Here is a 16,353-nt window from a genome sequence, read left to right as displayed (position 1 = left end):
GCTGGTCGATGGTTCTCTCTAATCAATGTTTCTGACTCTATCCCTCTCTTTTCCTCTCTAAAAAATCAATAAGATATATTAAAAATAAAATTAAGCACTTTCCTTGAAAAGCGAGTATTGTGAGAGGAGAAGGAAACGCGTGTTTACTAGAATTATGGTAGTATTACCAGTATAATAAAGCTGGAATACCGCTTTACTAGCCAGGGAAGGTTAAGGTCCCGAGGAACCTTACACCCCGTCTTTCGCTGTGGTCGCTCCGGACCCTTTTCTTGTTGTACCGCGGATGCCGTTCTCCTCGCCCCCAGGAAGTGAAAGCCTTCCCAAGCTCCCAGTGCATGCTGGGAGTTGCAGTCCCCTTCCTAAAGGCGAAAGGCGGCGGTGCTGTCTCCGTCGGTCTCCGGGAGTGGCTAGCACGTGGCTGGAAGGGGGGGCGCGTGCTGGCACCGGGAGCTGCGAGCTGTCAGCCCTCGCTCCTCCGGCCTCTGCGCCCTCCCGACATGCCCGAGGAGGCGGGCTTCCCGCCGCCTAAGAGATTCCGGCCGGGCCTTGGGCCTCCGAGCCACGACGGGAGGCGAGTGGTAATGCTGAGTGCGGGAGGCAGCGGCAGCGGAGGAGGAGGAGGAGGAGGCGGAGGAAGCCGGCGGCGGCAGCCGCCCCTGGCCCAGCCCTCGACCAGCCCCTACCCCGAGGCCGTGGAGCTGCAGCGCCGGAGTCTGCCCATCTTCCAGGCGCGGGGGCAGCTGCTGGCCCAGCTCCGAACCCTGGACAGCGCCATCCTCATCGGTGAGCGGCCGCGCGGCCAAGTCCTTCCTTGTTCTCCGTTCCTGGCGCTGCGAGCACAGGCTTTCTTAGGTGCTTGTCACCCTCTTCGGTTTGTCTCTGCCACAAACTTAACCGCCTTTTCGGTGCCAGGCCGGGAGAGGGGCCTCGGGGGAGTCTGACAGCCCTGCCCCGGGGGTGCTCACGGCCCGGGGGGAGTGACCGAGTTGTTATGCAAAGACCGTCACCTTCCGAGTGGACGGGTGGAGGGGCCCCGGGGACTCTGGGCAGTTTGAAGGGTGCATCTGAGCCAGACTGGGGGGAGGTGGTCCCCAAGGGGGACAGCTTCGTGAGAGGCGAATGGAGGCGAGAAACAGTCCGGTGGGTCTGACGGGGAGTAGCAGTTTCCGGTGCACGAACCGAAAGGCAGAGTTGTGAATTGGGGACCGATTACAAGGAGCTTTGATCCCCAACCTTTAAGTCCAAGGAGCTTCTGAAAGACCGAGAGGATGAGCCTCCAAACAGTGAAAGGAGACCCAGAAGGGGCTACCTGTAGTTAAAGGAATAGAGGGATAAGAAGCAGGAAGCCCTGGCCGGTTTGTTCTGTGTTAACAGCATCGGCTGCGGACTGAAGGGTCTCGGTCTCGGAGGTTGGATTCTGGTCAAGGGCATGTACCTCGGTTGCAGGCTGGATCCCCACCAGGGGCGCCTGCGGGAGGCAACTATGCGTCTCTCACATAAGCTGTTTCTGTCTCTGTCTTTCCCCTTCCTTCCACTCTCTAAAAATCACTGGGGATTATATATATGATGTGGATTAACAAAGAGGAGGGGGCATAAACAGATGCAGCAATGAGGTCCAATAATATGTGGACCCCAAAAATGCCCCCTGGATTTGAATTGATTGTGGACCCACTGTGCGCTATTTCAGACAAGTTGTGGGGTAGGAGCTGATTAGTCATTGGTGAGGGAATGAAGGCAATAGGAGCTGGCCTCTCTTTTGAGGAAAAAAGGGGCTGAGAGGAACTTGCAAGTCTGTATTAATAGGCTGAGCAGAACTCAGAGAGAGGGAGGCTGAAGATGGAAAGCCGGTACTAACAGAGCTGGCCCCCCGGGGTTAATGGGAAGGGGAGGGGGCATTTGACAACAGGAGCTAGAAGCAGAATTGGCCTTCAATACAATGAAAGATGTCCAAGAGGCTTCGGGCTGGAGAAAGGAGGTGAGTATGGGTGTGACTACAGAAAAGCTTCCAGGGGGAGGGAGAGGGAGGTCACCTTTGAGGTTTCTTTTTCTATGAAATAGGCACAGGAACTCTGCTGAGAATGGGAGTCTCAGGGCCTTGAGTGGGCTCTTAGGGAGGATGAGGACAGAGGACAGAATGCAAAAATAAGAAAAGGATCGAGCCCTAGTCGGCTTGGCTCGGTGAATCAGCCTGTGGACACATGCCTGGATTGTGGGCTCCATCTCCAGTAGGGGGCATGCAGGAGGCAGCCGATCAACGATTCTCTCTCATCATTGATGTTTCTCTCTCTCTCTCCTCCCTTCCTCTATGAAATCAATGAAGAAATATATTTAAGCCGAAACCGGATTGGCTCAATGGATAGAGCGTCGGCTTGGGGACTGAAAGGTCCCGGGTTCGATTCCGGTCAAGGGCATGTACCTTGGTTGCAGGCATATCCCCAGTAGGGGGTGTGCAAGAGGCAGCTGATCGATGACTCTCTCATCGATGTTTCTAACTCTCTATCTCTCTCCCTTCTTCTCTGTACAAAATCAATAAAATATATTTTATATATATATATATATATATATATATATATATATATATATATATATATATATATATTTAAGAAAAGGATCAGTGATAGTGCTGGTGTCCAGGTGCATTTGGCCCCACTGCAAACTCAGGGCTTACGTACGTGGAAGAGATAGGCGAACATTCTCTGCCCTCCTGAAGCTTCTGGGGATGGAGGAGGTAGAAACATTTAAACTTACAGACAGTGCAGGTTGGTCTGCTGAAAAAGAGATGAACAAGGTGCTAGGAACATGGCACAGGCTGCCAGTGCGGCCCAGGAGAGCGAGTTAGGTCTGGCTCATCCTGTGGCATGTGCCAGGCAGGCATACTGAGAGCAGGCAGTTCCTGATAGTGCGGACAAAGGCAGCCCAAGTGAACAGTGAGGCGTCTGTTATGGCTGCCGTGTATGAGTGCATTATATTTCATTTTGTGTTTCACTATACTTATTGTTGAACATTTATATTCCAGTGTTTTGCTTTCGTGAACAAAGCTGAATAAAACATCTTTGAAGCCATATTTTTATGTACGTCTTTAATTTTTCCTCAGAATCAGTTTCTGTAAGTGGAGTTTTGGGTCAAAGGGCATAAGCTTTTTAAAAAATTTTCTGATATAATGTGGCCTTCTGAGAAGCAATTCCAGTTAACACTCCACTAGCAGTATTTGTGAGTACCCAGTTTCCTGTGGCTTTATCAGAATTTAGAGTATTTTTTAAAAATATGTTTTATTGATTTTTTACAGAGAGGAAGGGAGAGGAATAGAGAGCTAAAAACATCAATGAGAGAGAAACATCAACCAGCTGCCTCCTGCACACCCCCCACCAGGGATGTGCCCGCAACCAAGGTACATGTCCTTGACCAGAATCAAATCTGGGACCCTTCAGTCTGCAGATCAACGCTCTATCCACTGAGCCAAACCGGTTTCAGCTAGAGTATTTTTTTAAAAAATTATTTTTATTTATTTCAGAGAGGGAAGGAGAGGGAGAGAGAGATAGGGACATCAATTATGTGAGAGAATCATTAATCGGCTGCCTCCTGCATGACCCACACTGAGGATGGAGCCTGCAACCTGGGCATGTGCCCTGACCAGGAATATTACCTTTTATCTTTCTCTTCCGACTTTGATACATTTGGTTGGTGAAATTTGTTTCAGTTTGCACTTAATGAGACTTTTTTCTTTCCAGGGGAAACCGGCTCTGGGAAGACCACTCAGCTCCCTCAGTACCTCTATGAAGGGGGCATTGGCCGCCAGGGCATCATTGCTGTGACCCAGCCTCGGCGAGTGGCGGCCATCTCTCTTGCTACTAGAGTCTCAGATGAGAAGAGAACTGAACTCGGGAAGCTGGTACCTAATTTGCTTCTTTACAAAAATTTCGCCCTCCCCTGCCTTTTATTTTTCTGAACAAGACTTTTTTAAAATTTTTAATTATTTTTCTTGATTTCAAAGAGGGAGAGAGAAAGAGAATCATTGATCAACTGCCTCCTGCATGCCCCACGCTAGGGATCAAACCTGCAATTGAACCGTGACCTCCTGGTTCATAGGTCGATGCTCAGCCACTGGTGTGGCTTATTGACAGCAGCAGAGGTGTGATGGGGCGTTGCTTTCCCCTGATTGCCAGGTCGCCTCTTGCCCCTGAGGGCTCCCGGACGGTGAGAGGGGGCAGGCCCGGCTGAGGGACCCCGCTGTAGAGCATGAATTTTCTAGTGCTAATTATAATTGCAGTTAAAGATACTTGTCCACTGTCCGTGTCAGCTGCCAGGCTGCCTGCAGGTCAGCGTTGGTCTTGTTCGCTGTGGAAACACAAGTGCCTGGCCCGGTGCTGGTTACCTAGTGGACGTTCAGCTGCGTTTGGTGAATGAATGACCTCTCTGCACAGGTTGGCTATACAGTGCGCTTCGATGATGTCACCTCGGAAGACACCAGGATCAAGTTCCTGACAGATGGCATGCTTCTGCGGGAAGCAATTTCAGACTCCTTGCTCCGGAAGTACAGCTGTGTCATCTTGGACGAAGCCCACGAGCGGACCATCCACACTGACGTGCTCTTCGGCGTGGTGAAAGCTGCCCAGAAGAGGCGGAAGGAGCTGGGGAAGCTGCCTCTCAAAGTAGGTGCAGCGCGCTCCCGGAGGAGGCCACACTTCTTCCCCGCGTTCGCCTTGGCCCGTCTGCCTCAGAACCGGGACCAAGTTCACCGCCGGGGGAGTGACGGGTTTCATATCTGCTTTTAGAGCTTGGGAGGGACAAAGAAAGGCTGTGGCCACGTTTGTTTCCATCTTCTCTTCCATCTCGCCCCCAGGTGATTGTGATGTCAGCTACGATGGATGTAGACCTGTTCTCTCAGTATTTCAATGGCGCTCCTGTCCTCTACCTGGAGGGTCGGCAGCATCCGATCCAGATCTTTTACACCAAACAGCCTCAGCAGGACTACTTGCACGCCGCCCTTGTCTCAGTCTTCCAGATTCACCAGGTATGGGATGGCGGCCGAGTCCTGAAAGGTCTGTTTTCCCTCTCAGTGGATAGGGCACTCAGCCTCGGATGCTGAATGGAACGACTTGGTGAGCATGTCGTTAAGATGAACCAGGAATTTGGCCCTGGCCAGGCAGCTGAGTTGGTTAGAGTGTCATCCCTATTTGCCAAAGTTTCAGGTTTGACGCCTCAGGTCAGGGCACATACAAGGAGCAACCAATGAATGCATAAGTATGGGGGACAACAAACTGATGTTCCTCTCTCCCTTCTCTCTCTCTCTCTCTCTCAAATCATATAAAAGTTAAAAAAAAAAAAAAAAAAAAAAAAAAAAAAGATGAGTCCGGAATTTATTTACTATTCTCTCTCTCTATCATTTTCTCTAAAAATAATTTAACTCTGACCAGTATCTTTCCTCACACTGTCTCCTTTGTTGCATGTGATGCTTTATGGTATTTTCTGCCTCATACTAAGAAAACGTTGGTATTGACCCAGTTTAGAATTAAAAAAAAACTGCATTAGAGAAACATTTCAAATCTCTTCTCATTGTATTAAACAATCATCTCATTTTTTTTTTGTTTAATGTGTATAAAATTGACTGTTTTTACCTTCCCATTTGCTTCCTGAAAAAAATCTAGAGGCAGACTTTTTCAAATTAATTTTTTGAAGTGATGTGTGTGCAGTTTGAAGCTAAAGAGTTAAGTAGTTAATTTTAAAAGACACAAAAAAACTACTGTTACTCCCCCATCCCAGATCCTGCACTTTAGAGTAACCACTTTTAATTTTTTAGCTGTTTCCCCTGAATATTACTTTCATATTTCTAAAATAACCTGCTTCTATTGCTATTTGTTGACTTACTGATATCATGTTAACTTTTTACCATGGTAGATGAGGATTTAGAAAATTCCCTTCTCTACCTCTTGCTTCTCTTCTTCATCCTCTCAACATAGTTATATTACAATGTATTTATTTATTTATTTATTTACTTATTTAAAGTTAGATCTAAATTTTATTACTTGCTCTGCTACTTACAAACTGTGTGGACACGTAAAGTTTATATTTGCTCTTAAACCTTAGTTTTCTCAAGTGAAAGGTAAAAATTCTATCCATTTCATGTAGCTAAGATGATAGTTCCACCTCATCTGGAGAGGAAAGATTTCATGGCTAAAAATAACCCAGTGTGTTTTAAATGTAGTGTCTGTCATATTTACAATTTTATGTTCCTACATTGCTAACAGTACATCATCTCAATGCCTCATTCCATGTACACACAGTTGTATAAGTTTTCTATGTATGGCTAATTTTTTCTCAAGTGGTCCAAAGTCTAATATGCCAATCATGAATATTTGTTATGTGTTCAAACATAGTCCACTTTTCCCAGAGTCCTTTATGCTGCTCAACTGGGCCTCTGTGTAGCTGATCCGGCTCTTCCCTTTGTCGTCCTCCCGTGTTGAATCCCATTACAGCCCAGCCTCCTGGCTGCATCGGGGGGTGGGGGGAGACCTGGGGAGGGTTAACTACTGTACTCACACTTTGAGCCAATCCTGGATTTCCTCCCTCCCACAGCCCACCTCTGTGTTGCACCAAGTCCTGAGCCTCTCAGGCTTCCCTGGGGAAATGGGTGCATCTCTTGTCACTATTCCCTTTAGCAGGCACCCAGCCCAGAGGCCCTCTGCCCAGCCCGGTCATGCACTCCCTTCCCCCTTCTCTTCCATCTTTCAGTCTTACAAGTGGGTAGACACTTCTAATCTTTTCTTTTGTCCCATTGTGTTTGTCTTTCTGGGCTTAGACCTTTACTGCCACCTTGACAGTACTTGGAGAAGAAGGTCAGTCTGCCTTGTTTAACTTCCAAAAGCCAACCTGAGGTGAGGCTTTTTCATGAATGGCAGCTGCAGGTGCATTCAAATACGTGTGGCTTTGATGAGTCCTCCCACTGGTGAAGTTTAGACTGTTTTAGATTTTATCCTGTCTTTGTGTCCCTCTGAACATTTGTCCTGTTAATTCTGGCTAGTCCGGCCAGTGTGGCTCAGTGTTTGAGTGTCAATTTATGAACCAGGATGTCGTGGTTTGATTCCTGGTCAGGGCACATGGCTGGGTTAGGGGCCCTACTCCTAGTAGGGGGCATGCAGTAGGCAGCCAATCAGTGATTCTTTCTTATCATTGATGTTTCTCTCTCTCTCTCTCTCTCTCTCTCTCTCTCTCTCTCTCTCTCAAATCAATAAAAATATATTTTAAAAACACTGGGCAAAAATTACATGTATACCCACATGAATATGTACATACTCACATGTTATTAAACATTTTTTCAGTTATCTTATCAAGTACTTTACAAGTATACCTGAGCAGACTTCAAAGATCAGGTGGATAAGTGTCTTGTTAACTGGCTGTTCTTCCCTTTACAAGGGGAATGCTTCTGTTAAAGCCTAATGATCCTACTCTCATTCTTGTGCAGGAAGCCCCTTCCTCACAGGACATCCTGGTGTTCCTCACTGGCCAGGAGGAAATCGAAGCCATGAGCAAGACCTGCCGCGACATTGCAAAGCACCTCCCGGACGGCTGCCCCTCCATGCTGGTCCTGCCTCTGTACGCCTCCCTGCCCTATGCCCAGCAGCTCCGCGTCTTCCAGGCAGCGCCCAAGGTGAGTGCACCCCCTCTGCCAGCCCCATCCCTGGGGGCGCACGCGAATCCTCCAGCGGGCCTGTCGTTATGCCTGTCACCAGGCTCCAGATAAGGTGTATGGGGCGGGATGCTCAGGCTCCAGAGACAGTAGCTGAACAACTGCAGGAATAGAACTCGTAGCTACAGCTTCAGCTCTCTCAAGGTAAGAACAGGGAAACAGCTCTAGCTGGTCTGGCGCAGTGAATAGAGTATCAGCCTGCAGACTCAAGGGTCCCAGGTTCGATTTCGGTCAACCTTGGTTGCAGGCACATACCCGTTGGGGAGTGTGCAGGAGGCAGCTGATTGATGTTTCCAACTCTCTAACCTTCTCCCTTCCTCTCTGTAAAAACAAAACAAAACAAAACAAAATATATACACACACACACACACACACACATATATAGTATATGTGTGTGTGTGTGTGTGTGTGTGTATATAAAGAACAGGGAAACAGTTGTCAGGGGATGAGGGAGAGGGCAAAGGCGAAGCTGAAAGGTAAATGAGTGAGTCCTCCGTGGTCCAACACAAGCCGCATTGGTCCATAACAGCATTTGTTGGGCGCCCATGCTGTGCCACGCTCTGTGCTGACATGCTAAACACACTGCCTCTCATCCTCTCGGGAACTGGCAAGGTGGGTTATGATCCCATTTAATAAGCACCGAGGCCCAGAGGAGGGAAGTAACTGCTCCAGGGGCACACAGTAGGTAACTGGCAGCGCCAGGGTTCCAGCCCACACCCACCTGCTTCTGAATCTTGTGCCTGTGCCGCTACATCTCCTCCCCTCTCACCCACCCAGTTTAATGGCCCACCATCAACATGGATAACTGTCATTAGTAACAAAGTCATCTTTTCTTGATCATGAGTGAACTATGGAAATTAATGGTGAGGACTGTTTTAAAACTTACGAATCATATGTGTGACATACGGCTTTCTGGTTTTCTTCCTCCTTTTAGGGCTACCGCAAAGTGATCATTTCAACCAACATCGCTGAAACCTCCATAACCATTACAGGAATAAAATATGTAGTTGACACGGGCATGGTTAAAGCAAAGAAGTATAACCCTGGTGAGAACTTGTAGCTGATGACTGTCTCTCCTGTGTGTAGTGAGCATCCACTGAGCTTCCTGTGGTCCCCAAGCTTCTCCCAATGAGCATTTCATGTTTGTAACTACCTGAGATTTGGGTGGCAGGCCCCAAAAGTGAGAGGGCAGGGGCGGGTCCCGAAAGTGGGCCTGAGACAGGTGTGTGAGACGAGAAGGCAGGGTAGAAAGAGAAGGTGAGGTTTAACAAACGGGAACAGATGTCTGAGACCCTGTCAGAAGGTGGGTGATGATGGCATGAGAGCCAGCCGAGAGCCTGACACCACATCACAGGCTCTCATCGGAACTTTGAGCTTGGCGGGGTCAAGTTCCAGGATTCCCAGAATTCCCTAGGCTGGGTAAGGCACTAGCTATTCCTGAAATGCATGCTCAGTGGGAAGTTCCTTCAGTCATTTTTCTTTGTGTCTGTTGTATACCTTGCTTTATTCTACAGAGGATTGGAGGCAGCTGAAATTACCACTCCCAGATATTTACTGAGTGCTGCCTTTCACTGTGTGTCTCAGCGAGAACATGCGACAGGGTTCGGTCCTCGGTGCCTAGCATAGAGTGTAGCTTCTTATGTCAACCATTGAGCCACGCCAGCCAGGCTTTCTGATGTTTTTATAACAGATTTCACAGTGTCCAGTACCAGGCCTCGTTTCACTGCAGAAGAGTCTGGTTTTGTGCTTTCGGCTTTAGCCTTGAGTTTTCCTGACCCGGTAGTGCAGAAAGCGTCACTGGTGCTCTGAGGAGTGCTCCTTTGTCCGCACTGTAGACGCAGTTTATGTGAAGGAGGGGCAGACACTGATGTGGCCACTCTCCCTCCAGACAGTGGCCTGGAGGTGCTGGCTGTGCAGCGGGTGTCAAAGACACAGGCGTGGCAACGCACCGGACGCGCCGGCAGAGAGGACAGCGGCGTCTGCTACCGGCTCTACACAGAGGATGAGTTTGAGAAGTTTGAGAAGATGACCGTGCCAGAGATCCAAAGGTGGGCCGAGATGCCCGCACCCCTCCATCTGCCCACAACTCCCTCCCTGCTTGCTCAGGCTCCCCGGAGCCGCAGTCCTCACTGAGGCCTCAGGGGTGGTTCTGACTGGCCGGCTGGAGGGTCAGGGGGAGTGAACAACGCACGCCTCTCACTCTGCACAGGTGTAACCTGGCGAGCGTGATGCTGCAGCTCCTGGCCATGAAAGTCCCGAACGTGCTCACCTTTGACTTCATGTCCAAACCGTCTCCAGGTGAGTGGACCTTCAGTGGAGTGGAAGATTACAAGTAGACAAATGACAGCAAATGGACTCAAAGTATTTTAGAGGTCTCCTTTGGTTTATTTGGTCTGGTCGATCCCTGGCTGTGTGCGGGAAGCAACATGGGATGTGTGTCTCTCATGTCGATGTTTCTCTCTGTCTGTCTCTACCCTCCCTCCCACTTTCTCTACAAAGCAATGGGAAAATGTCCTTGGGTGAGGATTAACAAAAAAAATAAAATAACTAAAGGGAATTGAACTGAAGAAGTGGTGGCGTTAACAGCTTTGACGGTGTGTCCTGGGGACAGTGGTCGTGTGAACTCTGCTGTGGTGTGATCAGTTGTGAAGTTATCACTAGTTGCAACTTCCTTTTTGGGTCTTCGGCTCCTTTTCTGTGTCTGTTTTTCAGATCACGTTCAGGCGGCCATCGCCCAGCTGGAGCTGTTAGGTGCCCTTGAACACAAGGATGAGCAGCTCACCCTGACTCCGCTCGGAAGGAAGATGGCAGCATTTCCCTTAGAGCCCAAATTTGCCAAAGTAAATGATGCCCTCTCTTCAGCCCCCTTTCTGTAATTACAGGTTAGCCATCCCAAAGTAGACTTCTGAATCTAGTGCTTCTAGATTAACCTTCACTTTTCTCCTAAATAATTGCCCACTCCTACTCGTGTCTAACACTGACTTACGTTCTACGTGGGCTTAGAACTCATTTTAAATCAAGAGCCCTACCCACAAGGAATGTGGAATCCTTCAGGAAAGACACTCATTGTTCTGCAAACAAGTCAAGTAACATTAACACACAGTCATGGTTTTAGAAACGCCTGCCCTTTAACGCCTTAGAAAGGGAACTACAAATATATACGGGAATACTGTGTTCAGAGCCGGGAAGAATTTTGGTTAACGCAGTTTTTAATGTTGATTTGCAGACCATCCTCCTGTCCCCCAAGTTCCACTGCACGGAGGAGATCCTGACCATCGTCTCCCTGCTGTCCGTGGACAGCGTCCTCCACAACCCGCCCTCCCGGCGGGATGAAGTGCAGGCCGTCCGGAAGAAGTTCATATCCAGCGAGGGCGACCACGTCACCCTGCTCAACATCTACCGGACCTTCAAAAACCTGGGCGGGAACAAGGTGCGCTCTGCTCGTTCCTCTTCTCCCGTGCTGCCTCTTTCTGGGAATGTCGTCCTTCCTCTCTTCGCTGAAGCTTTATTTAAAGAGCCACAAAAAGAAGGTCTGATATCATTTCAGAAAGATCTTGCACAGGGACAGTACCAGGGAAGAAAGGTGATTTCTGCCTTTTGCTCCACTGTGTTTAACTCGTATTTAATGTGGACAAATGACTTCAGTAGTTAGTGATCAGTTTCTTAGCTACAAAATGGGTTTTCCCCACCTGCCCCTGACTTTCTCCATAGTAGTTTTTGCTTGTATGATATTTCAGTTCTTCAGACCAAGATGGAAAACGGCAATATATTGTTTTATTTATCAGTAAAATCAGTAATTGTGCCTTGGTGTTTGTGCTTAACTTGCTCTGCATTTCAATGCAGTCATTTCTTTAAAAAAAAAAAAAAAGTGCCCATTTTTAGCAGTTGTGAACATTTTGCTCTGTTTGTCTCAATTCATTTTTAAGGACATACAACGCTGTTGATTTATGCAGCAGAGGCCTGCACTCTCCCATCCCTGGTCCCTCCTGCCTGGGAGCCCTCTGTCCTGAGGGTGGCGTGTGCTCCCATGGGTGGCAGCATACCCTCACTTCACATCTGAACGTGAGATGCTGCAGATGTTTGAGCTTGTTTCCATGAGCAGCGCTGCTGTGACCCTCTGTGCAGGAGGATGTTTCTCTGGGCTCCACACTCAGAAGTGCACCTGCTGGTCTTGGCAGCTGACCCAGCTTTCCCCGGGCGAGCATGTGGCTCCCCAAAGCTGTCAGCCCCTCTAACTCCCCCTAGTGACGTACGCGCTTCCTTCTCCACCATCATCTCCAATGCTTAGTTAAAATGACTCATTTTTACCAAGTCGATGGATTAGAAATAGTATCTCAACTGTTTCAGTTACTTTGTCTTGATTCCTCATGAGACTGAGAATCTTTATATAAGTTTATTGGTTACTAGTCATTTCTGTTAAAACTGAGTTGTCTGTCCATCCTTAGTCTATTTTCTACTGGACTGTTGGTCTTTTTTCTTACTGATTTATAGGAGGTTCTTTTTTTTTTTTTTAATGTTTTTATTTAGTGATTTTAGAGAGCAACATCAGTTTGTTTCACTCATTTATGCATTCATGGGTTGATTCTTGTACGGTATGTGCTCCGACCAGGGATCAAACCCATAACCTTGGCATATCGGAACAACGCTCTGACCAACTGCACTACCTGGCCTGGGGCTGTATTGTTTGTTTGTTTGTTTGTTTGTTTGTTTTAAAAAAACATCCATGTGAGCCAAAACCGGTTTAGCTCAATGGATAAAGCGTCGGCTTGGGGACTGAAGGGTCCCGGGTTCGATTCCGGTTAAGGGCATGTACCTTGGTTGCGGGCATATCCCCAGTAGGGGGTATGCAAGAGGCAACTGATCGATGACTCTCTCTCATTGATGTTTCTAACTCTCTATCTCTCTCCCTTCCTCTCTGTACAAAATCAATAAAATATATTAAAAACAAAACAAAACAAAAAAAAACATCCATGTGAGAGAGACACATCGATTGGTTACCTCCTGCATGTGCAACAAACCAGGGCCAGTGATTAAACTTGCAATCAAGGTACATGCCCTTGACCGGAAATTGAACCGGGACCCTATATCACCAGGCCAATGCTCTCACCACTGAGCAACTGCCCAGGGCTGTTAGTTTTTTGTCTTTAATATATTTTTATTTATTTCAGAGAGGAAGATAGAGAAACATCATTGATGAGAGAGAATCATTGATCGGCTGCCTCCTGCACACCCCCTACTGGGGATCGAGCCCACAACCCGGGCATGTGCCCTTGACTGGAATTGAACCTGAGACCCTTCAGTCCGCAGGCTGATGCTCTATCCACGGAGCCAAACCAACTAGGGCTGTTTGTTTTTTAATATATTCTAGAGATACTTACCTTTTTTGGGTGTAGTAATGCAAACATCTCAGTCTGTAGCATTTTTCATAGTGACTTGACATAAAATAATTTTTTTGTTTTACTTTTGTTTAAATTAATATTTTTTATGGTTTATGCTTTTTGATATAAAGATATTTTTCTATATTTTGGGCAGCTAACATTTTCCCTTTAAATTCAACTATGTTCTAAAAATTATATTATTTTCATTATAGAAATGAGAGGATTAAGATATCTCTTTTTCTCCTGTTCAGGATTGGTGCAAAGAGAATTTTGTCAACAGCAAGAATATGATGCTAGTAGCTGAAGTCAGAGCCCAGCTGAGGGACATCTGTGTAAAGGTATTCTTTCTTCCTACTTGTTCTTTGAGGGACTAAGCTTTCACTTTTTTCTATATAAAAACAAATTTTAATTGCTTATAGCTAGTGATTACAAAAGAAACTCTTATTGTATGAAAATCCTACCTAATAAAAGAATAATATGCAAATTAAGTATAACTCCACTACACCCACAAGCCATCCCCACTACCCAATCAGAGCGAGTATGCAAATTAACCCCAACCAAGATGGCTGCAGCCACAGAGAGGTTTGGGTTTCTCTGGCAATGGAAGAAGCCAAGCTTTCCACCTGCCCTAGCCGGCCTAGGCCTCCACTCAAGGCTACAAAGTTTCAATTATAGAAGGTTAGCAAATCTAAACAGAAATGGTGGCAGCCATGGAACAAACAGAAGGCTTGGCTGCACTCAGGCTCAGAGGTGGGGTTAGATTTGTGAGCCTCTCGTGGTTGAGCACAGGAAGTGCCCATGTGCTGTCGTAGACATGGCCACTGACTGTCTTTGTGTGTCATTGGAAAAAAAAAGTTTCAATTGTAGGAGATAAGTAAATTCCAGATACCAGGGCCTCTGCTTGAGCCACTGGGGGGTGTGGCTGGCCTGCAAACCACCATAGATTCCTTGCCCAGGCCACCCCATGCCCCAAGGGAACCCCCACCCTGATATGGGACACCTTTCAGGGCAAACCAGCTGGCCCCTACCCATGCACTAGGCCTCTAACCTATCTAATAAAAGAGTAATATGCAGATTGACCATCACTCCAACACACAAGATCAAGATAGCTGCCCCATGTGGACACAAGATGGTCACCACTAGATGGCCAGCAGGGGAGGGCAGTTGGGAGGCACCAGGCCTGCAAGGGAGGACAGTTGGGGTTCATCAAGCCTGCAGGGGAGGGCAGTTAGGAGTGGCCAGGCCGGCAGAGGAGGGAAGTTGGGGGCAAACAGGCTGGCAGGGGAGCAGTTAGACATCAATCAGGCTGGCATGAGAGTGGTTAGAGGGTGATCAGGCTGGCAGGCAGAAACAGTTGGGGCAATCAGGAAGGCAGAAAGGCAGGCAGGCAAACAGTTGGGAGCCAGCAGTCATGGATTGTGAGAGGGATGTCCCAGTTTGGAAAGGGTGCAGGCTGGGCTGAGGGACCCACCACCCCTCCCATGCACAAATTTCGTGCACCGGACCTCTAGGTTTTAAATAAGAAAGAAAGTAAAAATTTTCCACAATTCCATCTCTTACCATTTTGTTCTGTTTTCTCATAGTCCTGTTAAATGTTTTTTGTATACTTAGTTACATTGTATGTATAATTTATATTCAACTTCTATAAACTGCAAAAGTATTTTCCAATGTTATTAGAACCCATGGTAAGATTTTTTAGTAGGAATATATTTATTTTCAGATTGCATAAGTAGTGCATAATTTTTACAAGTTGCTACAATGCAGAAAATAGTGATATATGGGAGACTTTGAAACTTTCTGCATTTGTTAACAAATGGCAACTTCCAGGCCGTTAGGCTTGCCGGATGGGCTGCATGTTAGGGGCAGGCATTCCAAACGCTATGCAGTGCTGAGCAGTGTATGTGCGGGGTCTTCTCCAATCTCTCTTCCTCCTGAAACAGATGTCCATGCCCATCACGTCGTCCCGGGGAGACATGGAGATGGTCCGCCGCTGCCTGGCTCACAGCCTCTTCATGAGCACCGCCGAGCTGCAGCCGGACGGCACCTACGCCACCACGGACACGCACCAGCCCGTGGCCATCCACCCCTCGTCCGTCCTCTTCCACTGCAAGCCGGCCTGCGTGGTGTACACCGAGCTGCTGCACACCAACAAGTGCTACATGCGCGACCTCTGCGTGGTGGACGCCGAGTGGCTGTACGAGGCCGCCCCCGAGTACTTCCGCCGGAAGCTCAGGGCCGCCAGGAGCTGAGCCCCGGCCCGGGCGGGGCCACAGCCGCTTCCCTCGGTGCCCAGAGGCGGCGGGTTTTAACCCGCCAGAACGGCCCGGCTTCCTGGAGCTCACGTGTCTTCCTTTAAACTCCGGAGGCTGAATGAGTCGTGTAGACGGGTAGATACTATTTATACCTTTGAAACATCAAAATTGTCTTTAGGTCCTTGCTGGGTGGCTTGGAGTGACATAGTTAACTTCGGAGCCCCCGTTTCTTACATACCAAAGGGAGCAATCATCCTTATAGGATCATGAGGTTTAGAGAAAATGAAAGATGAGCAATGAATTGTTGGCTTCATCTTCCTGCTTTTTAAACAATGTGAATTGAGTACCACAAGCTCCCCAGTTCTCGAGACTAAGGGACTTTCTAGAAGGGGAGTACGAGAGGGCACAGAGCTGTGGTCTTGGATCTGTTTTAATGTCTATCTGTACAGAGTATTTTTTTAATCCTCACCCAAGGATACATTTTCCACTGATCTTCAGAGAAAGTGCGAGGGGAGAGTCAGACAGAAACATCAATGTGAGAGAGACACATTGATTGCTTCCCTCCTGCACACAGGTCAGGGAGCAAGCCTGCAACCGAGGCATGCACCCTTGACCAGAATCGAACCCTTCGGTCTGCAGTCGGTACACTAACCACTGAGAAACCCAGCCAGAGCTGTACAGAGTTTTTTGGGTTTTCTTAATATATTTTTATTTATTTCAGAGAGGGAGAATGAGATAGAAACATCAATGATGATAGTGAATCATTGATCAGTTGCCTCCTGCACGCCCTACACTGGGGGTCAAGCCCACAACCTGTTGTTTTTTTTTGTTGTTGTTGTTGTTTTTTTTTCTAAGGGAAAAAAGGTCAGTTCCCCTGACTAAATAGTCAGGTATTGCATGTTTTAAAAATTCTTGCAGCACACCGGTTGGAAATTGCTGCCCTATTTTATTGAATACTTAGACTTTTAGCAGGCTCTTCCTCAGATTGACTTAATTTTTACTGTTGCTAACTTTCTGGTAAGTTTTTCAGGTTTTTAAA

General features: G+C 47.7%; 1 protein-coding gene across 1 annotated transcript; it reads left to right on the top strand.

Annotated features, from left to right (window-relative positions):
• Positions 1–316: 316 nt before the first annotated feature.
• DHX33 (DEAH-box helicase 33) lies at positions 317–16,116 on the top strand. Its single transcript, XM_036452020.2, has 12 exons — positions 317–783; positions 3,729–3,889; positions 4,422–4,649; positions 4,841–5,011; positions 7,460–7,645; positions 8,619–8,730; positions 9,573–9,732; positions 9,894–9,982; positions 10,397–10,524; positions 10,911–11,114; positions 13,314–13,400; positions 15,003–16,116. The coding sequence occupies exons 1-12, from the start codon at positions 336–338 to the stop codon at positions 15,309–15,311; spliced, it is 2,283 nt and encodes a 760-aa protein (XP_036307913.1). The 5' UTR covers positions 317–335; the 3' UTR covers positions 15,312–16,116.
• The last annotated feature ends 237 nt before the right edge of the window (positions 16,117–16,353 follow it).

This window comes from Pipistrellus kuhlii, unplaced genomic scaffold (genome assembly GCF_014108245.1).
Source record: "Pipistrellus kuhlii isolate mPipKuh1 unplaced genomic scaffold, mPipKuh1.p scaffold_m20_p_23, whole genome shotgun sequence".
NCBI classification, from domain to species: Eukaryota; Metazoa; Chordata; class Mammalia; order Chiroptera; family Vespertilionidae; genus Pipistrellus; species Pipistrellus kuhlii.
Note: the sequence above shows the minus strand (reverse complement) of the source record. Positions and strands in the feature narration are given on the sequence as shown.

Coding starts and splice junctions, on each gene's coding strand:
- DHX33 (XM_036452020.2), top strand. CDS start 336: ATGCTGGGAGTTGCAGTCCCCTTCCTAAAGGCGAAAGGCGGCGGTGCT. Junction 4,650..4,840: donor TGGGGAAGCTGCCTCTCAAA/GTAGGTGCAGCG, acceptor TCTCGCCCCCAG/GTGATTGTGATGTCAGCTAC. Junction 8,731..9,572: donor AGCAAAGAAGTATAACCCTG/GTGAGAACTTGT, acceptor CTCTCCCTCCAG/ACAGTGGCCTGGAGGTGCTG.